Here is a 25,260-nt window from a genome sequence, read left to right as displayed (position 1 = left end):
ATCCTCGTCACCAAGGCATACCACCGGCTCATGCACAGCGCGCTGCCTGCTGCCTGCCAGGACTCCCAGGGCTTTTCCTGCAGAGTTGCTCTCTGGTCAGACCATCCCCAGCCTGTATCAGAGCCCAAGGCTCTTCATTCCCAGGTGCAGGACTTGGCAGTTGTCCCCACTGAATTTCATGAGGTTTCTGTCAGTCCTTTCCTCCAGACTCTCTGAGTCCCCCTCATGACGACAGCCCTGCCTTTGAGCATGAAGCTTACATAAATAACATCCACTGCTCTCTCCCCATCCACAGATCCTGTCATTTCATCATAGCAGGCAGTCAGGTTACTCTTGGTAAATCCATGCTGACTGTTTCTGATCACCTTCTCCTTCATGTGTCCAGAGATGTGCTCCAAGAGGACTCGCTCCCTGATTTCACAGGGACTGAAGTGAGGCTGACTGGCCTGTTGCTCCCTGGATTACCCTTTTGGCCTTTTTTGAAGGGAACATTTGCCTTTCTCCAGCCATCAGGGACCTCCCCCATCTCCATGACCTCTCAAAGATGAGAGAGATCAGCCTAGCAAGGACACCACCAACTCTCCCAACACCCATGGAGGCAGGTGGTTGGGCCCCATCGACTTGTACTTCCCTCAAGCTCCCTCAAGTTCCCTGGGTTGACCCTCACCCACTGCTGGTCCTTCTGCTCCTCCCTGACCCTGCCTCCAACACAGAGGCCTGGGAGACCTTGCTGGTGAAGACTGCAGCAAAGGCGGCATCAGTACCTCAGCCTTACCTGTGTTTGCTGTCACTGATTCACCTCCCCACCCACCCCCAATACTGCAGCAGTCCCACACTTTCCTTGTTCAAACTTTTACTACTGATGCAGCAGCAGAAGCTCTTCTTGCTGCCCTTGACGTGCCCTGCAAGTGCCAAGTCTAGGTGAGCTTTGGCTTTCCTGCCACCATCCCTACACACCCAGTACAGTCAATAGAGAAAGACGGTACCTCCACTGGATGGCTTACCATCCCTTGCCACATTGCTCACGCATAAGCTTTGACAAATATTTGGCTGTGCACAGACTGGTAGTAACTAAGCCTTCAGCTGCCCCATGCCTCAGTTTCCGTATTGAAATGCACCCATTAACTCCAATGCACCAGCCATACTTTGCAAAACCCCTGCTTCTACCAATGGCAGGTGTCATCCTGCAGGGACACGGGGGTCTGAGCCGCCTCGTGCGCCCCATGGCAAGCCCAAGTGCTTCGTCTCCGTGGCTCATTCAGAAGGCGAGAAGGCTGCCAGCAGACCACTGCAGTCACATCCTCCTCCGTTCATCGCACGCAGCGATGTTACCAAACTGACCTACTTTCCCTGTCCGCCCACGGAAGGCTAATCCTGTTTAGCATTGCTGGAAGGGGACGGGCACGCGGAGAAGTGCTCCGAGTTATACAGATGGCAGTCTTTGCTGATTAATGTTAGTTTAATTTGTTTGCCTTTCTGTTTCCAGCCGTGCGAGGGGAGAGCAGAGCAGCAGTTGAACCCAGGGATTCACTTAGCCTGTTCACTGAAGTCTGAATGGCTTTAGTCATTGGGTAATAATAATAATAATGAAGATAACGAGCATGTATATACTGATCTTCATCAGAGATCCCAAGCGCCGCACAAACTTTACGCGTTGCTCACAAGCTAGAGATAAACGATGCCTCTCACTTACCCTGGCCGCGCTCCAGCACGGCACTGCTGACGTCAGCCGTCTCACTCCTGACTTAAACTGATGCGAATTGTACCACATCTATAGAGGGTTTGCAGGCTGCACACCCTAAAACTCAACCGGCACCAGGGTAGAGGGGGGAGCTGTCATAGCACCCATGACTTAAACTGATGCGAATTGTACCACATCTATAGAGGGTTTGCAGGCTGCACACCCTAAAACTCAACCGGCACCAGGGTAGAGGGGGGGAGCTGTCTAATAGCACCCAGAAATAGGTGCAAGGTTTCTGACATGCAGAAAAGACTACCTCTTCCCACTAAATGGGAATACTGCAAAGAATAAAACCAGAATATGCTCTGAGCCTTTACTTCTCTTCGTCATAATCTCATAACACTCAGCTGCATTACCTGTGAGCATCTCCGTGCCATCCCCAGTTCAGAAGAGTGGAGCATTAATTTATGTCAAATTCCATCATTTTCATTGTCCGCATTCGGATTATTTTTTAATGTCTGTTTTGCTTTAAGCCTGTTACCATCTAAAGTTTCATTGTACACATATGTATGAAACAGGGAGAAGCCCATAAGGTTCATGAAGTCCAATATTTTCTCAAAAAGTTTTCTCCTTTTTTTTTTTGGAAGCCTCTAAACAACCTCTTCTCTAGTGTAAACAAAACATAGTAATCTACTGAATGCAGGAAGACTAAGGTGCACGCTGTCAGACAAAAATAGTCGTAACTCTAAAGCTGGACACTTACCATGCTACTGGATTTTTCCTTTACTTGTAAAAACAGTAATTCCCATAACAATAGTGGCATTACATGACCCGTGGTAACTGCAGACTGCCATTCTCCTGCTGAAAAGTCACAGTCCCTTCTCAAATAACAATGTATATCATCAGGAAAGTGATTTTTTACCATCTTTTCTCAAGTTTTCTTAAGGCTACTTTGTTTACATTTTGATAAATCAATTTTGATTGCTACGGGTGGGATTGCGCTGTATTTAGTTATGGACTCCAGCATGTTCTTGTATCAGTTCATAGGTTTACATATGAAAAATAAGGATGGAGGGGCACAGTTCAGTTTGATGTGTCTATGAATCTGTTGATTTACTCCGATTTGTGTTTATACAAATCCTTCCTCTGTGTGTTCACGCCATAACCCTCACGGTGGGATATCTGAGTGCTTCATCCACGTCAGAGAAACATGGAACCAGGTGTTTAACATAGTCAGATGGTCACTTCTTGCCTATCACCCTGTGACCTTTCCTGCCGCTTCCCATTTGCTAATCTTTCTCTTTGCCCCCCAGCAAGGCTTGGAAGGGAAATACTTTACTTGTTTGGTAAGCCACTTGTGTGGTTTACTTCATTTCAGAGCTCTGCCTTAGCTGAGAAGAAGCGGGTACAGCTGCTAGTGCCAAGCCACAGTGGTGCTCCCCAGTGTGGGCAAGTGCCCATCTAACCCACACTGTGGAGCACCCATGAGACAACACCATTGTCCGACCACAGCGCCCGTCAGACCTTGTCCATCGTCCCCAGCCAGGGGACCTGGCAGTGGTGCCAGCGCAACAACCCAGCCACACTGTCCCCTGTGCTAGTGAGTGGCCAAAAACTGTCCCCCCTGGCTCATGCCCAGAGCCTGTACTCCCCTTCGGTGCCTTCTTCCTATGTCTTAGATCCTACTCACTGTGCACGGGATGCTGTGCATGGGTGGATCTGGCCTTTAAATCCTGAACCACCAAACATACCCGCATGCCTCCTTTATAACACCGAGCTCTGCACTAACAGCCTCTTTCCTCTCCTTCGAAGAGGGAACTGGAGAATAATTCCCTGTTGAGGCAGCACTCAGTGTCTTGCAGAAGTAACGCGCAGCAAAGATGGGCAGTGGAGGCTGAGCGATGTGTCTGGAAGGCACAGGGGCATGTCTACCCTCCACCCTATTGCTCTTTTTCTTCCCTCCTCACAAAGTTAACAGTTGTTGGGGAGGTTCTGCCCAGAGGCCAGAAGGTAGTTCAAGCTGTTTCTTCCCAGTGTCCCAATTTTCCGTACAACCCTTGCCCATCCCCTGTCTGTGAGAGGATTGTTCTCCAAGTGCAATATCATAATCTTTACTTAGGATGGTGGTATTGTACCAGCATCCTAAGTGGTCTGAGGGGGAGGTCCGAGTGAGGGCTCAGGTATATCTGTAGTGGGTGGGAAGCAACACCAGGGTATGGCAGGCAGCACCCCTCTCCCCAGGGCTGAGCATGCCCTGTACAGGACAAGTGGCTGAATAGCCCAAGCAGGCCTGTGGCGTGGTGGAGGCAGACACCCCACCATGCCGGAGAGGGAAGGGGAGGAAAAGCCCAGTCTTTCCCCCCAGCTGCCCAACATAGAGCCAGAGGAGCACAAACACTGTGATTTCCCACCAGGCTTCCCCAGGCACATCTCAGGACCTCTAATGGAGATTTACATCTCTGATATAATTCAGCTGAGTTAAACAAATATGATTAAAATTCTTGTTAAATGTCAGGCTGATTTGTAGGAAGTGAGATTAGCTGGCCACGTGGCAACTTAGTGGGAAATCAACAACTGAGTACTTACATTTCAGTGTCAGTCATTTTATAGTGTATCCTTATGAGCAGCAGGGCAGGAAGGAGAGAAACCAACCTCACCCACACAGAAGAGTAGTAGTATAACTCACTAAAAAACATGTTTCCAGTGCAGGATAAGGTGATCAGTGCCAGATGAATTTTATAATGCAAGCTCTGTGTCCACTGGGAATAGACTGTATCAAAATAAACATATGCAATCTTTCTTCTGGAGAGTCCCTGGAGCGAGTGGGCACTCTGCCTGAATTACTTCTTTCCCAAGCAACTATTCATTGTATGAATGAATGTGGGGGGGATGTTTGTGCTATAATTCTCCATCTGATAACTAAGCCAGGGGTACACAGTTAATAGTTTTAGCCAATCTTTTGTTTCCAAAATGCCACTCTTGCCTGCTTGTGGGTATGCATCTTTCTGTATGTCTGTCTGAGTACCATCGTGATGGGAGTACGTGAGCTTTCTCCTCCTTATTCCAAGTGGTTCCCATCTTTTTGAGTGGTAGCTTCTTCATTCCTTGTTGATAACGATGACATTAATGAAGCTCTGAATGTAACTGTCAGTGTTAAATACTCCATTGGCAGGAGTTACATCATGTTGTTCTTACCCGTAGGTTTCCAAATTCTCTTTGTTAGCATGAAAGGATTGTTCAAATTCTGAGAAATCCTTGTGCTGCTTGTTTTTATGTCATGTCTTTGCAGGGGAACCGTGGCACAGAGCCATGGCAATTACTGCCTGCCTCTGTCATTGCAATGAGCCAGAATTGCCTCCTAAACCAGGCACTGATGGGGATAGAAGAGTAGATTTCCAGTGTGCTGTTTGGGACCCTCCCAGCTGAAGGTCTGGGAGACTAACATAAAGCAAACAGGTTGTATTAAGCACATACCTAAGCTCCATGCCATGGGTTTCTCCTCCAGGTGTAAGCCAGCATCTGGTGTGGCTCAGGAGAGGGATGGCAGTACCGGTTTGCAACAGTTGTATACTCTGCCATACCTGTTTTATCGAGAACAGTTTTAATTTCATATGGTACGTATGTACTGGCAAATGCTGTTAGCAATGCTTATGATGCTCTGGAGATTTTGCCGTCTGAGCAAACAGAAGCAAAAAGACAATTAGGTATTGTCTAACACTAGCAACAGCACAGCGGGTCCAGAATTTTATGTCAGTCAGTGAGAAACCTTGTTTACTGGAAGCTGGCCATGAATTGCTTTACAGATCTAGCCAAATCCTTGGCAGAACAGACCAGTTAGACCTGTTGATCTCTCATAAGGCTTCACAGCAGTGTAATTCCTTGATGGTTTATAGAGTACAGCTGTAGGAAGCCCCTTTCCATTAGCTATGTTCTGCCTCTGTAAAACAGCCGGGGCTGAGCGGCACTGATACTGACTGCCCCATCCACCCCCATCCTTCCCCAGAGCCACCCAGAGCTCTCATCCCCATATTTCTGCTTTCTACTGGGAATCAGTTACAGCCAGAGGAGGCCTTGGTGCAGTAAAGGAAGATCTTCAGGGATTCAGAGAAAGCAACTTCTTCTGACGCTGCCCCATTTCACTTGTCCTATCCTAGATTCAACAAGGGTGCATGCAACAGAGCATTTTGAGCAAAGGTCTAGCAAAGAAAGACACCAAAATCCTAAATGCTAACCCTTGCCATATTATTGATGCCTTTTTTATTCTCAAATAACATAGCTGAACATTTCGGTTGCAATGTGAGCAAATAACAATGAAAACCACTAAATGTTCTCACTAGATTTTAGCCTGAATTATTTGAAAACACACTTGTTGGGCTAGCAGCCTGATTCTGGGACTGGGTGAATAATGACCTAAAGTATTTGTAAAATACTGGTAAATAAAATTTAACTGGCTCTGTAAATTTTCCTAGTCTAAAATATGGATTGTGATATGGCTGACTTGTCTGTTTTGCAAGCAAAAAAGCCAGTCCCTTGGCCTTCATATTTCCTATTTATGCTCCTCCATCAAAGAGCTGAATGCCATGAAGTAGAAGCTTTACCCTCCAATCAGTGACCCGTGGCTTTAATTCCTCATTACTCTTATGTTTGATAAAAAATTACAGGGTAGTTTCACATTCTTAGCTAAGTGTTGAGTAATGAGCAGGTGGAATATTGCTGTAAGAGAACTAATAGCAGAAGGAGGGAATTTATCCACTGTTCTTACTATCAATAAGTTTTCACTCCTGTTTTTTCATAAAATGTTCTTTAAACAGGCAAATTCCTGTGTGACTCGTATGTGGAAAATACCATGGGCTTAAATAATGCATAGCAATTAACTTCCCTCCTCCCCCCCTCCAGTTTTATTCATGTCTTACGTGTTGAGGACTCATTAAATGAGAACCATTGATTTTTGAAAACGAGTTTTATCATTGCCTGTCATTACACTGTCGCTTTGAAAATGACACTTTGACAATATCCAGGGTTTGTAGAAGCATTGTGCTGCCAGTTCGGAAAAAATTTGTGGGGGATGCAGCAGCACGCGGCTTTTGTGGCTGACATGGGCACGAGGTGCCGTGAGAGGCTGCAGCAGCACAGGGCTTCCTCCTCGGGCTGAAGTGGTTAGGGCTCAAGCATCGCTTTCTCATAAGGCCACGGAGAAGAGGAGGGTGGGCAGTGAGTTGGTGACAAGTGTTTCTGAGGATCTCAGCCTTCAGCTGGGCTGCTCTTGTATTTTTCCCGTTGCCTTGCCTACACCAATTTACTTAATTTACCCAATTTACCCCCTTTTACTCTGTGGCTTTATGAACACATCTTATGCTCAGAGTACTTTCTCCTTACAGCTCAAACTGCCGGAGCAATTGGACTATAAACCTGACGGCAGGTCACAACGTTTTGGTGAAGATTAGCAAAAAGAGTGACAGGGTCCCCACGCTCGGTGCTGGCACCACCAGACAGGCGGTCTGTCGGCCATTGCTGGCTACATGAAGGTTTTTTTCACAGTGCGGCTTAGGCAGCAGGATTTATGAGGACACTTTGAATTTGGGGTGTAATTCAGTATAGTTACGACTGCCTCTTTGGGCTTTGGGTCAGGGCCCGCAGAGGAGGACAAAGAGCCTCCCAGTAGGAAGCTCCACCTGAGGAGTCAGAGGCATCAGTGATGCCAGCCCTTGCACTGGGGGTGGTTTTGTGGGGAACCTGGAGCCGCTGAAAACGCCTTTTCAACTTGGGCAGACCCCAGGGTTCATCCAGCCTGCAAGTTTGCAGAAAGTAACCTCCACACCGAAAAATTCCCCAAGAAGTGACTGGTTTTGTACTGTGCTGGTGCACCATGTTGTGCCTGGGAGCCTTGATCCCTGGCTGGAGCCCCTAAGGCTAGCATGACGCTCAGGAATAACATCATTATCCACAATGGATGTTTTCTAAAATAAAGGACTGTGGCATAAAGCACTGCTGACACATTTATCTGACCTGGATTTCATCACTCTGTTATTAAAATGAAATAGAGCGACTCTGAGATTAACCTGCAGTAGAGCTAACAAAATGACATTTCATAATGATTCTCGCATTCCTTCAACAGAAAAAACTGCTTAGACAATCTAATGGATGAAGATGAGAAAGACAGGGCAAAGAGGTGAGCACTTTTTCTTTTATAACTCTCTGTTTAACTTGTGATGAGCTTGATACTGTTTGTTGCTGCAGAAGCTCTTTTATCCATAATCAATTAATCGAAGAGAGAGAGAGTAAAATACAGCCAAGTACAACTTGAAAACCTGCAATCTCACAGATTCCTATTCTTGGCTACCCTGTAAGAAGAAAATAACGTAGCAATGTTTCCTGTGGAAAATGTCAAAGAAGCCAAGGCATTGATCGTTTTCTTCACATTACTGCAGAACACAAGAACTGAAGAACCAACAATGTACTCCTGCCGCTATACTACATCATCCAAGCTTCCTGAGTGTATAAAAATGTGGGGTTTTTACAAAAAGCATTTTGCAAAAGAAAAAGAACTAAAAGAGTGGGGTTTTTCCCTATTATGATGGTCATTTATTCAGCAATGCCTATCTCACAGTAATGAAAACACCCAGAAGTTACCTTCAGAGCAGAGAAAGACCACAAAAAGTGCTGTATCAGCTCTAAACTGGCACAAACCTTTATTCACACATTCTGCACTCCATCATCAAGTCCCAGTTGGTGAGAAATTGTTGCGAACACTTTGTGGGGAGGGGAAGGGTGTGTTTCAAGGCAGAATACCCATGGCAATAAAACTCTTAATAACTGTCAGATCTGACTGGCATCTGCAGAAAAGCTGTTTGGAAGCATTTGAGGGTTTTTTTTCTGGACACGTTATCAATATCAAATATCAATATCAAAAAATGTCTTTACTGAAAGAGTGGTTACACATTGGAACAGGCTGGCCCGGGAAGTGGTTGAGTCACCATCCCTGGAGGTATTTAAAAGACGAGTAGATGAGGCACTTAGGGACATGGTTTAGTGGGCCTGGTGGTGTTGGGTCGATGGTTGGACTCAATGATCTCAGAGGTCTTTTCCAACGTCAGTGATTCTATGATTCTATGATTCTAATACCGCAGCCCGCAGTTTAATTGCTTTAGAGGGAGCCGTGGGTTGCCCGCATTTGTCCCCTTGGTTCCCTCTAATGACAGTATTTCCAGTCCAGGCACAACTAGTTGATCCAGTTTCATCTCTTTTGGTTCCTTCTCCCCTTCTTTCCTCCCCGCAGCTTTTTCTCACCAATATGGGTCAGCACAGGCTGCAACCGAGCTCAACAGTTCCCCTTGGCTCCCTCCTCTTAACACGTGCATGCTCAAGCTGCAGAAGGCCGGCCTTTGATACCGGGAGCAAAGCGCTGACCTAACTGCCTCCCCTTAGGCCTGCGAGGGGTGATCCGCTGAGGCCAGGGGCCCGCCAGCCCCCGGAGCCGCGCTGCTGCCGCTCTTCACGGGGGGCTTCGTGCCTGGGAGAGGGCCAGCCTCTCTGCCTGCGGCTCTGCCCAACCCCCTGCCCCCATCAGGCAGGCACCTGGGGCCGGGGGAGGGGGTGGATCTGGGGAAGGGATGCCTCCCGCCACCACCCCGCATCGCAAAGAGACGCTTCTTCGGAGAGGGTGTAGCACAGCGGGAGGCGTCATGCTGCCCCAGAGCCCCGGGATCGGGGAAGGGGGGAGCAGGGGAAGGGAGCCCACCTTGCGTCGCCGCTTCACGTGCTTACGGCCTGATTATCTTCAAGATATTTGTGTGCTAGCATTAAACCTTATCATTTCATATCATTTGTGATATCATTAAACATGATATTGTTTAAAAAAAAATGCATTAAATGAATCCATATAAGACAAAAATAGGATAACATGTATCCTCACTATCAGCGATTGTCATCACCATCTGGTATGGTTTTCATGCCATTTGTTCCTGGAGGGAAATTTTGTCATACCCTGGGGCAGGCCCATATCAAGGTGGATAAAAAAATGATAACTCTGAAAATGAAAAAAGGAAATTGCTTCTTTAAATTGTAATTTAAGTACATTTAGAAATGTACGTTTGAGAAATAAATCTAAATTATCTAAATTTGAAATTAAGTTTGAAATCACGAGAGGCTTCATGAACGTCTAAAGTTACTACAGTATACTAAAACCATTCAAATTCATTTAAAAGCTACAGGTTTTCTTCCACAGCTTTAAAGAGAGTCAAACTTGGGAGAAGCCATTGGCTGAACATTTTACTGTTGTGTGTTGAAAACCGAGGACTCTTACCTGTCCTGTGCCGCAGGGGAAACGCTTTCTTTGTTTTCTTCTATTTGGTATAAGGACTTGGTCCCTCAGTGCTGAGAAACACGAGAGGGGGTGAAAAAGCCAAGAAAATTGTTCTCTTCTTTCCTTTTCTGAGTAAAAAGTAGGTGAGACTGGAACTTTCTGGATCTAACTCTTTGGGGATGGACCCAAGCCAGGAGCTGGGTTTCTCAAGTTGGAAGTGTGACTAACACACACAAACCATTTGCTGTCTGCTGCAATTTATTAGGCAGGTACAGGTTGTATTACACAGACATCCCACCCATGCTGAGAAGAGGGTCCATCCTCTCCCAAGGAGAGGCACCTGCACTCCCACGCCTGGGCCAAGTGTTTTGTATTTGGCCGAGATGCATAGCTCTTCCTTCACGACATTGGTTATTTTGAGCCCCATTCTGCATCGCCCTAAGGCAATGGACTCTTCAGTCCAAAGACCCGAGGACTAAAATGTGGATATGATGGCACCACACTTGGGATCATCGAGGACCTCTTTGAGGTCTACTGATCTTCTGGAGGTCAGATACCAGTTTTGTCTACTGATCTTCTGGAGGTCAGATACCATCATTTTATTTTAAATTCTTTGATGCTAGATGAGGCTTACTTTGTTTTATAGATTTATTAATTTTAAACAAAAAGCGTGCTTTGTGCACTTTTTTCTCTATCTGCTTTTCTTTTAGTTTGCTTTAATAGTAAATTATTTTAAAATCATTTTTTTGCAATTCAGTTGAATTCCAAATTCCAGCCAAAACCAGCTTGAAATGAACGGTAAGTAAGCGCTTAATAAATAAAGACTATCACCTGCCATTTTCCTCTCCAGTAGAAAGTAAATTTAAGAATCTGAGTTAAGGTATGTGGTATGGTTACTTGCTTTGATGCGTATATAACGTATCCCACCCAGACAGCAAAAAGAAATATGAAATTTAGTGTAAAGCCACATTTCATTGTCAATCAGCGTAGCGTAATGGCTACTAGTCAGCAAGTATCAGTCTGTCTTTAAGACAACAAGCAGCAAATATGTAAGAGAATAAAAATGGCTATTTAGAACACATTTTAAATGGGTGATTTTGATCATTCTGAATTCAAGCTGTCCTGTATTGCCTTTAGCTGTATTCACTAAAAATCCAGATTTTATTCATACTGTGTCTCCTTCTTCCCCTTGGATATGCTGTGGGTTTTTTTGAGTAGTGAGGAGGGAGGAGAACTGGGACGAATAGTATGGAATTAAGACAGAGACTGTTTTGGCTTACTGTAAATGATATGCCCTAGCAGTGAAGCAAGCAAGGCTAGGGAATAATCTTCCAAGGGAAGTGATGAAAACTGCATTATTTAAGACATTTACAACTGGACTGAACAAAGCATTTACAACTGTGCAGGAGTACTTTACGTGACCTAATTGTGGGGGTTTATCCTCATTTTTTTCCTTTTTAAGATTTTACTGTGACCATCGATTCAGATCTTGGTAGAGTTATTTCCGCTAGAGGAGTTTTTATGTTTCCTTTGTGAATAAAATGTCAAGTGATAAAAATAGATACTTTTTATTTCTGTCAAGGCATCTTTATTTTTTTTGGAAAAAGCAACACTTTCCCTACAGACGGTTGGTGTTTTATTTTATTTTCAGGGAGATCAAGACCCTTTAAGCTTAAAATGAACTGAGGATTGAATTATGAGGAAGTAAAATGTTGATGTTCTTAACGTCCCCTTGAACTGTACAGAAATAGGATAAGGCTGGAGCTTTTCACATCTTGTTCTGACAGCCTTTTGCACTGTAATAAGAACAGGCTGAAATCAGTCAGGCAGTATCCACCCAATCTCTTGTGTTCAAAGCTGTAAAATAATCAAGTGTTGGCTTCTATCCAGTGTCTCTCCAAGTGTGTTCAGGGTTGAGAGCAAGACAAACAAAAATTACCTCTCTGTCAGTAGTAACATCCAGAAGCCTCTGTAGTGATTTCTCTGCTGAAAATGTTTATTGCCAACCTGGTCCTTGGGGGGGGATGTAGATGCTGGGCTAAATTTTGCTCAGATTTTCAGCAGTGTGCATCCAGAGCTGCTTATGAGGTACAGCAGAGTTAGCTGGGACTGAGAAACTCGGAGTGAGAACCGGCCTCTTGGCTTTTCTTTCCTGTCTACATGTAACCATATTCTTAGATCTTTACATAATTAACAAGGCAAATCTCGTCTGCTTGAGGACCTTTCAGAAGAACAGACAAACCTTCTGGGTTTTATTTATTTCTATTTTCACATGGCTACAGAAGTCCGGATGATACCCTCCAAGTAGAATGATTGTCGTATTCATGGGAACAATTCAGAAAACACTTGCTCGTGTATAGGTTGACGTATAATTTAAAAAAAATAAAGTGCACACGCTGAAAGGATTATCAACAGCCTTAATGGCAGTATTATGAGGGTGCCAAAACACCCCAAATGAAATCAGATCCTTTCTTCCTATGAGCTCTTCACACACAGCAGCAGAAGCAGGCTCTCTCTGAGGAGCCTGCAAGCTAAACAGACAAGACTGGTGAAGAAAGCTGCAGAGTCCCCATATTACACCTGAAGAGTCGGGGCACTGTGACCTTAAGCGATTTGCCCAGTGGCACACAGAGATTAGGGGCAAGCGGGGGACCCCTGCTAACACTTCTGAGCCCCCAGGTCTGGGAACACATCCCAGCCTCAGACCCAGTCTGTGCTGAGATGAGACATGCTGATGCCCTCCCTCCTGCTTGCCCTTGTCACCTTGGAAGGGAGACTGAACTAGGTGGCATATGAACTAGACGGGAGCTGCAGCAACCTCTGCTCAGGTCCCTGATCTTAATGACTAGAAGGCAACAGCCCGATTCCTCTCTGTAAGCCAGCTTGGAGGTAGCCAGAGGACCTGTGACCAAAGCGGGCAGGTCCTTTAGGTTGACCCAGCTCCAGTGCAATGGCTGAGCTGCAGGACCACGGTCCCTCTCTCCTGTTAAGACTGCACAGATGGGTATGACCCATATAGTTTTACCAGTCCCCATTCTCCTCCTTTATGGACGGTTTTACTGTTGTCACAGCATTTCTATTTCTTCTTGCTCTGAGTGCCTCCTCAGAGGCTGCGTGAACTTTCAAGATCCTGTGCATGCCTAGGAGATGGACAGAGCTCCTTCACCTACAGGCTTAATGCCGACCTGATAGGCTCGACCAGAGTGTCCAGAGGCAGCACAGAAGGGAGAGCAGAGCCTCCATCTGCCCGCTGGACTCTAAAGGGGGCCCAAAGACAAGAGCAGGAGGTAGGAACAGTCGCTTCCTACTTGTCTCTGCAGCTTTGTTGGAGGCCAGTGTCAATCTTCACATGCTGAGGCACACAGCAAGCTAATTTCCATGTGTATACACTCCAAAGAGGAGGTACATGATGATTTTTCCTCTTGATCTGCTCATCCTTTTTTTTTCCCCCTGTCTACAGGGCTTCGCGTAACAAGTCTGAGAAGAAGAGGCGTGATCAGTTCAATGTTCTCATCAAAGAGCTCAGCTCCATGCTTCCAGGCAACACTCGCAAAATGGACAAAACTACTGTGCTGGAAAAAGTCATTGGCTTTCTGCAGAAACACAATGGTAAGATTTATTGTGGCTCTTCATGAACTTGCCAGACGGTTACTACAATATCCTGTTTCCTTCAGTTATTATCAGAATGGCTCAAGGGGCCTAAAAGTGCCAACATAAGGTGGTTGGTTTTTTCTATCTCATCTAAAAAGATCATTTGCAGGCACTGTGCTGCCCAAATCCAGCTTCTTGGCTGTTCTTTGAGATGACTCTCAACCTGCTAGAGAAGGGGGCGACTGTCAGGAACCGAGGGAAGGTGGGCAGCAGTGCCCTGCAGCACATGTGAAGAAGAGGGATGCTTTGAACAAGAGAGATTTGGGGCTGGAGGGAAGATTTCCCTCCTTGAAATCTGCAGTATTCTGAGCAGAATAACAAAGCATTTGCCCCAGCTTCTCTGCAGAAAAATGCAGGGAAGCAATCTGTTCAGCCCCCCCTGCTCCTCAGTGGACTGTGTAAGACTCAATTTTCCACAGTGAGCAGAAAACTCAGACCAGAAAAGGCCCCAGTTTTTGAAGTCGGTTTCAGCAAATTGCATCCACAGATAGCTGACGTGCTTCACCCGGTTTGCACAAGCAGAAGCTATGTCACATTTCCACAGCATGCAGTTGCAATAGTAAAGTTTGGCCTCAGAAAGCCAGGAGTTTATTTTTTAAAACGCACGCAGCAGTGACAGTTAAGTCCTTTAGACATGTGCCCTCACAGAGGGCAGAGGAGATTTCTGACCCTGCGGATCTAGTCTGGTTGGTCTAGTTTCCAATCGGTGAGAGGAACGGGCACTGCGGGCTCCCTGATGCATGGACATCCTCCAGCAGTGGACAATTGAAACGCTTCTCCCTTACAAATCAGGGCACTGGTTTAAAATGGGGCTCTCCTGCTCTGCCCCTGTGAGGAAGAGGCTTCAGTGGGTGACCGTGGGGAACGTCCCTGGTCCCACAAAGCAGAAAGGGCTCTTGTGAGCTGCTGCACCGCATCACCAGGCTCGCCTTCTCTCATCCAGCACCTCCCGTCCTCACTCCCTGGAGAGCTCTGGGTGGAATGGAAAAGACCATAAAAGCTCTTATATCATGAGTCCCAACATAATGGAATCACAAATGTCAAACTTATTGAGGGAATAATTATAGTGGTTCTGTTGTTAGAGCGCAGTTTCTCCTTAAATCAATTTTTTCCACAGACAAGATGATTTCATACAGGAGGGCATGACTAGGACATCTCAAAGTTTAATAATTGTATATACCTATTAAACAATGACAGTAATAACATCTTTTTTTTTTTTAGCTGCCCAAGGCAGAGTAAAGGAGGGTGTGAATATGTTCAATTATAAAGCCAAGCAAAGAACAATCACATGAGATTTGAATAAGTGTAGACAAGTGTAGCTGATAGCCCAAATAAGTTACTCCAAAAGGCACTTCATTTCTGGAAGAACAACTAGGTAAAAGAAAGCTCACAGTCACAAATCCTTCCACAGCAATTGGGTCAAACTGTGACTGGTTTTTGTGCACTTGCTAAAAAAAGCAAATGTTATCTATTTTTAAACTAGATTAGTAGTCACACAATATATAATACAAAGCATCAGCGTTTAAAAATGTTGATTATCTTCAGCGTACTTTGGATCTGGTTTATTCAGTTGTATTTCCCTTTCATTTAGTAGGCTAAACCAAGATTTTAGTTATAACGGAGGACGAGGTCAATTTTCAGATTTTTTTGCTCCATAAACAGCCTCTTTCTTTATAATCCAGAGAATCTCCCACATCTCAAGTAATTCTTCAAACGGTCGCTGTTTTGTGTATGTCAGCTTTTCCAAGCTCCGGATCTGCTGAAAGTATGCTATATTCTGAGACTATATAATAAAAATCTGATTGGGGCTGTTCTCTCTTTTTCCTTACTCCATTTTTGAAGTCTCTGTATAAGACCATGGGGGCTGTGGGGAGGCCGTGCTATCCGTGCTATCAGTGGCAGCCCCCAGCAGCGCAGAAGGTGAGTTGAATGAGCTGGTAGAAGCAGACGGCTGCATCTCCACTAATAAAGCCTGAACGGAGGCTTTGATTTCTTTCTAGGCGACAATATGCACAGGCACTGGTATAAATTTACTGTCTTGAATATAATTTAGCCATTTGCATTTCTCTGGCCAGTTTGCCTGTGTGCTCCGAATAGGGAGCGTTGGGTATTACATGCTCTGGAAGTGTTAATCGATAGGATTAATTAGCAGGCAGCGCCGAAAGGAGAAGACAGGCTGCACTCAGCATCCCCTCACTAGTAGTGCTGAACGAGGGAGCGCTTTTGGACAAGCAGACCAAGCAGTGAACAAAACCAGCACAAGTCTCTCTAAATTATAAGATCTGACCCCTATAACACTGTCTGACAAGTTTATTAATGCATTAGTAGGGTAGAGCTAACATGGGTGGCTGTTTTTTGAAGGAAACAGCTCACCACGGAGCATCCAGCTACCCCCGGTACGGTCCCCAGTTTCAGTGTGAAGCCGTGACTTGTTACCCCCGTGCGCTTGCACCCCTCCACGGAAAGCCCTCGGGGAGCGAGCGTCCTCAGGCTGCTGCGGGGCCAGGACTGGCCAACAGCGGGGCAAAACCCCCCTGGTGTCTCATAGACTGACAGCACGGGAGGCCCTCCCCTCCGGAGAGGATTTGGGATGAGGCGCCGGTGCTCCAGTGCAAGGCTGGTGCAAACACTCATGTTTCGCTTGCATTTTGGAGAACAGAGCAATACCTCTGCTGTTTGGGGTCACGGCCTTTTGGGGCTCCTCTGAAGGAGTTTTCTTGCTGCTCCCTATTTGACACAGGAACTGTAGGCTGAATCCTAGCTCTCTGGCATCCTAATTTTGAAGCTGCAAATTGTAAATATCAATTTGACATGTGCTAATCCTTGCCTTGGTTTTAATTTCATGCAACGTGGTTTTATCTTTTGATCAATACCTAAATAAGGCTGATTGAGGTCAACAGCTATGTGAATACAGGCTCCCACTGAAGTCAGTTCGAGCTGAGCTAGGTAAAAAAAGAAGAAAACGTTTCAGGATTGGGCCCGGTTTAGATAATCGTTATTGTCTCTGTATGCAAAACGCGTGCTTGAAAACTGCAATTTTTGAATATAAAGGTGATTGCTGTCTTTTCATAGCAACTCATATATAGGCTTGCAAGATACAAGGTTTTTCGAATTTAAAAGAATGAAATGTTTTATTCGTCTAGAAGTCTCGGCACAGACGGAGATTTCTGAAATTCAGCAGGACTGGAAGCCTTCGTTTCTCAGCAATGAAGAATTCACGCAGCTGATGTTGGAGGTGAACATGCATATATGCCTTTCCTAATTTTGTCTAGCAGTCATGGAAATGCCCATGCGTCTAGAATAAAATGTCATCTGCAGTTCCAAAAGAGGAGATTTCAGGTACTGCTGTATTTGACCATCAAGCGGAGCTGTCACTGGGACAAAGGATTAGAGTCCCCGCATGTTGCTTTTCACTCTCAACGGTGCCATCGCGCCGCGCTGCTGCAGCCTGCAAAGCTGCGCAGGGACTCCCAAGAAATGCAATCCAGGGGAGAGATTCAAATCACAGATTACATTTTATTTTTACAAACAGAGGTGAGGAAAAGGGCACGTGGCAGTTTTTCTCCTGTTCTTGGAAGGCGTTATTACCTAATATTTATGCAAGACTAGCACCTAAAAAGCAACAGTGTCGCGTCCCTCTAGTGCTAGGTGCTGTACAAGCAGATAAAACCTGACAGCTCCTCTTGGTTTGATGCAGTTAATACTTCCACTCTAATGGTTTTCAAGGCCCTCGTCAAACACTTTTTATTCTAAGAAGGAGCAGGGTTATTTTGCAATGATAGTTTTTAAATTACCTTTAAATTATACCATAGATGCTTTTAACGCTAGCTGGGATTTGAAGGGAGGTGACTCAATGGCGTTTATGTAGGTTCGAGATGAAACGCAAATGAGCTGCTAAAATGTATTTTTCTCTCTCAGTAACAGCTAGAACCTTCTTTAGCGAGGATCTTCTCCCGTACTAAACACATGGAGGTTGCATGGCCCCACAGTGTCCTTTGGGAACAAGCTTCTCCTCCTCCCACAAATGATGTGAACGTGGGGCATGATCCAGGCCCTGGCAGCAGGCAGGGAGGGATGCTGGGGAGCAGCTTGGCCCGCCAAGGCGTGGCATGAAGCCGGGGCACGTTGCTGGCCCCCAGGGGCTGGCAGTCCCTCGGCCATTGCAGTTCGTTGTGATGAGACTCCCCTGGTCCAGTGTTACGAGACGCTTTGCTCCCATTGCACTGACAACCGCCCATTCCCCTCTCAGCGTGCAGGAACTCTTAACATACATAACTCCTTCAGTCTGCACTGAAATATTTCCGTCGGATAGCAATAAATTGGCAGTTGTCTTGACTGTCTGGGCCTTTGTTGATTCTACTTGTATGCCACACAATCTTAGATTAAAACAATTGCTTTTAGTTTCCCAGCTTATAAATCACCTTCTTGCTACTGTGATTTTCCATGCCCTTCAAGATAACATTGGGTATTGGGATGCCCTGTTGAGCCAGCTGTTCATCATTCTCTTCTTTTTTGCCTTTCTACTAATCTTATCTTATTAACGTTTGGACAAGACTGCTTGAAGTTTTTCCCGTCCTGTTATTAAAAGATGGGAAGGGTTTTTTCAAGCACTGATTCAAAAGAATCAGAGCATAATTGACTGCGGTAATATATCAGCTTTCCTGAAAATGGCCTTTTCTTACCCCATTGAAAAGGCTGTCATCAAATTACATAGAAGTGGGTATTAGGCTCTGTTTGTCCATCTAGGACTGTTGCAGTAGTGAAATCTTTGAAGAGGGATATGCCCTCTTAATGTGGAAGGACCAGTTGAGAGTAAATAAAAATAGAATTATGTATGCATACATTAACTTGATTTTACTCACTGATGTGAGTCACTTTTTGTATAATTTGCATTGGATATGAAATAAAGACTTGATTTAAAAAAACCAACAACCTTCACCATAGTAACATGCACAATCCAGCTGCCTTGTAAAACCACTGCTTTCTTCTACGGGCTAACAGCTATCGCGCTTTTTAGAAAACAGCTTGAATGTACTACACTAAAGAAAAACATATTCTCTGCACTTAGATTAACAAAATCAAACTAACTATAGCAGCTGAGGGGTTTTCAGAGATGCTAAACACACACTCTGCTACTGCGGTCTAAGTTATTGACCTGCTTTTCAAAGGATTGTAGCACCAGCAGATTCCCATTGACTTAAATAGTTGTGGGTGCTCAGCATTCTCTGGAAAAAGGAACATATGTTTGTGTCTTTATTCAAGGCTTTGTGTTTTCCTTTTTTTTTTAAACAACTAGCATTTTCCAGTGTTCTCAGAATTCTTTCCCTTATTGAAGTCAGCAGGGGGGAAGGATGTGCTGCGCCTCACAGGATCAACTGCTAGCCTGGCTTGGAGGCATGCCTGGGTTTGCAGTGAGGTTTTGTAACGCTGTGTCACCATGATCAGGCTGTTTGCAGTACACCTGTCTCCTGACCAGGTATTGCCTCTGGAGTATAGTCGAACTCAGCTCTGATTCAGTCACGCTTGCAGCGCCCATACTGCTCAGATGCCGCAGGCAACACCGACCCCAGCTCACCCGTGAACTGACAGGAAGGACCCAGACCTGCTCCACTTGAAGGCACTGGGAGCTTCACCAGTGACTCCTTAATGACAATGGGAAGGTTTTAATATAGTCTCCGAGCACCTACTCTTGACAATTTTTGGGAGGGTTCTGCTCAGAGTAGGTTGCTTTAGATCTGGAAATCTACCTATATTTAACTTTGAGGAAGATTTAGCTCAAAACTTTGCAGCTCAGACTGAAGAAGAAACTAATTTTGAAGGGGAAATTGCTCCTGTGCAGAGGATAGGGATAAGGCTGACATTCTCCTTCAGTCCTAGGAGTGAAGGGGCTTACCGCAAGGTGGGACCGAAGTGAGGAAAAAACTCTGCAGAAGGGTGAATTTCTCTTGGAATGAGTAATCTAATACTATGACCTTTAAAATAAATCACTCAATTAAAACTCAGGCTAAGGATTATTTGATCATTTGCATTGCTTTTACTTACATGAAAGCCCAGTAACATACAACGTTACATTAATACAAACTGCGATTTATGGGGTTTGCAGAGAAGTACCATTTTGAGATAGGACCGCATCCTTTCATCGTCCTTTGATATTTACACAGAACTCAAATGTTCATTTTAATAGCTTCCAAGGGATCCAGTCTTAGTCATTTTGCATTATTAAAATGTGTGATTAATTTAAAAACTGAGACATGAAATGTTCCTGTGAGCCCTTTGTTGCTTCAATAGTAGGTTTTACTAGACTACAAAGAATGTTGTAAAAGTTAAATCAGACTGTAAAATCAGAGAATTACTGTTCTGCAACTTGAGATAACATTCCTACAACTTGGTAACAATATGGTGCTGAAGTCAAACTGTTTTGATCAACGTGTGATGAGACGCCCTGTTTACACCCCTCGTTCCTATTAAAGCACTTGTCTGTTTTTCTTAGGCATTAGATGGCTTCATTATAGCAGTAACCACAGGTGGAAGCATCATCTACGTGTCTGACAGCATCACACCTCTTCTAGGGCATTTACCGGTGAGTAATTCTGGCACTGGCTTTTCTACTACACATCGTAGGATGAGGCCCCTGCTTTTTTAGAAACAGATGTAAAAGGGGGGTGGGGGTGGAGGGGGTGTTTTCCTGAAAATGCGGTGAGGGGTTTTGTCCCTGCGTTATGCTGGCCGCTACTGTTGATCAGCTCTGTTCTCTCTCCATCTGATTCATACCCTTCAGGTTTTTGTTGCTATGAGGCACTTCGGCTTGAATGGAAAAAGCTCTGCAGGAATACTCTGGCCAGGGGAGGGACAGGGTGACCTGGCTGATCTTTTCCATCTCTGATTTCTAAGCTAGCAGAGAATAGCACCAGTGCCGCTGGCAGCCCGGCGAGGAGCTTGTTAAGGTCCTTACTCTGCTCCCAGGGAGGTAAAGGACAAAAACCCCATTGAATTCAGAGTTAGCCGGGGGCTGCTGCCGAGCTGTCCCCGCAGCTCAGCTGTGCTTTCCCAAGGGGAGCACACCCCGCTCCCGGGAGATGCTGGTGCAGCCGATGCTCGGCGCTCGGGTCCTGCACGTAGGGCTTGTTTTATCTGCAGGCTGCTGGGTCTTGCTGTGCGAGACACTCCTGCGTGCGCTGGCTTGGGCTGGAGGAGCAGGGGAGAAGGACTGCTCTGAACCCTGCTCCTGTTGCTAAAGCTGCTCTAGGAGAAATGGCACAATAATTAAGGATTAATCCTCACACTCATTTTTAGTAGCTTGGTCTCAAATGAATACATGCCCAGGAGAAAAAAGTAGCCGCCAAATCTTTATTGTACCACCCCCTCACCATGTTCTTAAGAAAATGACAATTCTTTTTCTCTCATTTACTTTTTCACCAAATACGTGTTATGTTTTCCACCCAGAAAAATGTATTTCACACACACTGCCTTGCTGTAATACGAACAAAAATTATTTTCTTCTGAGACGAAAGGAACTTGATGAAAGGCAGCAGCTCCTGCTAAATGCAAGAATATTGCTATGCAACAACAGATTGAACTGAATCTATCTATTTCAGTTTTCTTTAATCCTCAACAGTTGAGAAAACCAGTAGTTTACTATTTTCTGACATTTGCCTTCACTTCAAAGGCAGAGAGAGCCCTGTCCTGCATGCAGGCTGTTGGGTCTTCATACACTTACTGATTTCCATGGGATTTCCCTGTCTTTCATGGTTTGGGAGTTTCCTTGCTATCCCTTCCAAATACCGATTCTTAGTGGAGACGGTAGGTCTGCTGCAGGAAAGTATTGCTCTTCAGGAAGACACATTTCAGACCCTGTGCCTAAAACATTAGGCTCTGGCTGAACATGGATGGATTCAGGTCCATAATTCCTGAGTTGGACCACCAGAGACTACACCAGTTTTCCCTCCCGAAGTCATGCCTTCTGTGATAATCTTGCATGGTATCCACCCCAAAATGAGGACAAAGATGGGCATTATTTTTTATTCGCACAGAAGCAGCACATAGCAGCCCAAGCCAGGGACCAACCTGCTGGGGCTGGAGGTGGAGCGGGAGTTCCCAGAGACCTTCTTGGAGCTGATGGAGTGGTAACGGTTAACAACTGCCCCACCAGCCCACGCGTGCGGAGTGACTGGGTGCATCCCAGAGACCACAACTGAGCAAGCAATAAAGGCTTCTGCCTGCCCGAGGTCAGCAAATTGCTACGGCCATGGGCAGGGGCCCAGCTGAGTGTGCAGTTATGTGCACACTGGGCATTTTAGTCCCATGCTGCCTTTTCCATATGTGTTTTTAAGTTTTAAAACTGATCAGAGTGCTATCTGGAAAACCTATGTGGCTTATTTTGTTTACCTTCAGGATCTATTTGTAAGCTAAATTCAGTCACTGTTTGAGGGACAACATACCAATTCTTTCTCCTCTGTGACTGCAGGGAAAAAAAATACTCCACAAATCTTCTGCTTTGAGCACTGAAAGGGAAGCAAAACTGGGCAGAACGCAGAGCAGGGCTCTCTGAGGGCCCCTATCAAGAAATCTGATATACTTTCTTTCATTAAAATCATGAAAGACTCTGGCACTGAGAACAAATATACCCAATTCTCTTTAATACAGCTTTCCTAAGTTCCACGGAGCATTTTCAAACACAAACTTCCTCTGTTGTAATTCTAAATAGTTTGTTATTACAAGATCTGGAGGCTACTCCTAGGGTCGGTCGATGTAAAGAGAGGTTTAGCTCACGTGGTAAGATTGACTGTAGTTGAAGTGAAGCGAACTCCTGGAAATCTGGTCACAACTCATAGCATTTGCCAGTCAGATGGTACGCTACAACCCCAAGACTATGCAGGTCTCCGGAGGAGGGTCCTCCCTGTCCCTTCTTGCCTGCTTTGCTGAGTGAAACAGTTAAACACGGATGGCAGAGTGACTATTTCCAACCTACAGGAGGAGATGCAGCTTTCTCACGGACGTTGCCTGTCCGCGGACTCAGGCAGAGGGTGCTGCACCTGCTCATGGACTGGGAGAGTGGTGTCCATCTCACCCAGCTTTAGTCCCATAGCTGAGGGGTCTGCGCTCAGTGCCTGCCCATGCGAGGCTCCGTGAGGGTCAGCGGGGAGGCGGCTGTGGTCCCTGGCAGGGCTGAGCTTCTCCTGGGGAGGCTCATTCTCCCCAGGGACTCACAGGTGAAGCTCAGGCAGCTGCTTTGCTGTGTTGGGTGCTTTAGTTAAATGTCAGGGTGGAAAAATCCAGCACGTAGCACCTTATAGCGTACAAAAGTTTTGCATGCTGTGTTGCTGTTACAGGGTAGCAATGGGCATCACTGCAGGATATACAGATTGATATAGGGGCCAAATCCCAGCGCATGAGAGCAGAGCTACCTTGATTTTTTTTGGTTACTGGGAAAGAAGCCTGTCTCATTTGCAGCCCTCCACCTTCCCATTCCTGTAGTGACCATGTTGCTCAGTTCCCCTGCTTTTTTTCCCTGCAGCAGGAATATCTCATCATATTTCCTCCTCACCCCCCCAAAAAGCAATGAAAAGGTGAGGAAGGAGCTCCATTTTGGAGTATAGCTGTTTTGTTGAAACCGCACAGATATTTAAGCTATACATCAAATGATTGCTGAACTTGGGGTGAATTTACTGTGTATTGTTTTTAGAACGGACCAGCATCCATGTATGCAAAGCTGTTCTTTCTGTGCCTGCCATAGCTATCAGGGGTAAATACTCAGAAGTTTCTGTTAGCGGGATCCACAGATTCCAAGGTGCAGAGTAGATTCCAAGCTCAGCAGCATAAATACGCATTAACGTAGTTCATCTAACCACTCTACCCACAGCCACCGTCATTTATCTTTTATTCGCTTTGCCTGTTTCACTCAGCGATGCTTTGTGGCTGTGTCTGCCAGCGGGGCAGAACTGCCCGCTGCAGAATAATTAGAATAATTAGACAGGGCTGCAAACCGTCCCCTCCAACCGATACATTTTTGTCTGTGGTGATGAAATTTTGTCCATCTCTCTGGTCACCTTTTTCCCATGGCACCAGATGTCTGCTCTTTGGGTCTGGTGCAGAATTAGTTCTGAATAGCTTGCCTGGCATTTCCTACAGCTCCAGCGAGACCGTGGAATATTTGCTTCCTTCTCTCTGCTCAACTAGCTTGCCTGGCATTTCCTACAGCTCCAGTGAGACTGTGGAATATTTGCTTCCTTGTCTCTACTTGATCTGTTGATATATTCTTGACTGGCATATTGATTCAAGAACATTGTTGGGTCTTGATATGTACAAGTTCCAGAAGTTCTGTTCCGTGCACTGCTTTACAGGTGTGCCTAACTTCTGCAGGAGGCAAGAGTCATGAAGCACAGTAAGAAGTAGATACCTTATCATTTTTTTCATACTCATTTAAAAAAAATCGGCATTCCCTAACAGAAAAGATGCAAACCAAACATTGAATTCTGGCTATGGTACATGACGGCAGCAAAAAATATAAATGCCAGGACTTGCAAATCGATGAATAGCTGGTGCTCAGGGCCGGAGGTTGCTCTGAGGGGTGTGTGGGACAAAAGCCTTGCAACTCCTACCATACACACAGTCGCAGGCCTCTGCAGCTATCCCCTTAAATGGAAACAACACTGCAAAACTGATAATAGGTTTTGAATCAGAGCTTGGTCACAATATGGAGACAAAAGGCAGTACATCCTCAGGTCACTGAAGAAGCAATAATGTGTCTGAGGAGCGGTGACAGCTCACATCTAGTCCTCCTGCCGCTACTGCTGAGTGGACGGGAGATTAATTAACCCCCATGAGACTTATGGGAAACTGGTGGATAAATATCTTTATCTAACATTTAGAGGTAGAAAAGGAATGAGAAGGAAAAATTACTTTTCTGAGATTGTACCATAAGCCTTGAACAAAAACTGCACCACTGCAGTTTCCCATCAGGTGCTCTTTCTTCATATGCCCAAAATTACACAAACAATGTACTATATTTTATGTAAATATAAATATGTTTATATACATATATATAAAAACTGAATTACACACAGTATCAGTAGGATGCATATTAATAAGGTATATACTAAAGTCACAAAAATAATTTTCAAGTATTCGTCACAAAAGGAATATTCAAGTAATGAGCACAGGTAATACTTACAATTGAATAATCTGGAGTAATATATTATAGCATCAAGATAAGTGTATAAAGCATAGCACTCTGATTTTCAAAGTATACTCCATGCATTTCACTACTCTAAAGAGGAATTCCACACAGAACAGCAGGCATGGGTGGAAAGCAGAGGGAAACCAAAGCGTAATCTTAAGTAAATACATAAATAAATTATGATGATTAATAACTTGCCAGTCTCATACAGGGCTAACACATTTTCAGCACGACTATACAGTCTGATAGCAGCTGCTCTGACGACACATGAAGCTGTGTCAGTGTGCCAGCTTGGCCCAGGGTAGTCTCACGTAGGATGGATGGAAGTCAATGCCATTAAAGGGTCACTTGATCTCAGGACTTCCTCTCAGATACGCTCTTCTAGCGTTCGGTTAGTCACCACGCTGAACGCAGTGAGACCTTCCTCTTGGTAACCCTGTGACGGACTCT

General features: G+C 45.2%; 1 protein-coding gene across 1 annotated transcript in view; it reads left to right on the top strand.

The window, feature by feature from the left end:
- Positions 1-7,803: 7,803 nt before the first annotated feature.
- The window catches only part of NPAS2 (neuronal PAS domain protein 2), a 55,823-nt gene continuing 38,366 nt past the window's right edge, over positions 7,804-25,260 (top strand). Inside the window, exons 1-4 of the mRNA XM_009276172.2 lie at positions 7,804-7,850; positions 13,444-13,592; positions 16,778-16,869; positions 20,125-20,214. Of these exons, the coding sequence (XP_009274447.1) occupies positions 7,819-7,850; positions 13,444-13,592; positions 16,778-16,869; positions 20,125-20,214 (363 nt within the window). The 5' untranslated portion in view covers positions 7,804-7,818. The remainder of the gene's footprint in view (positions 7,851-13,443; positions 13,593-16,777; positions 16,870-20,124; positions 20,215-25,260) is intronic.

Source organism: Aptenodytes forsteri, unplaced genomic scaffold (assembly GCF_000699145.1).
Source record: "Aptenodytes forsteri isolate BGI_AS27 unplaced genomic scaffold, ASM69914v1 Scaffold96, whole genome shotgun sequence".
Taxonomy (NCBI): Eukaryota; Metazoa; Chordata; class Aves; order Sphenisciformes; family Spheniscidae; genus Aptenodytes; species Aptenodytes forsteri.
The sequence above is the reverse complement of the archived record's forward strand: the minus strand, read 5'-3'. Positions and strand labels throughout refer to the sequence as shown.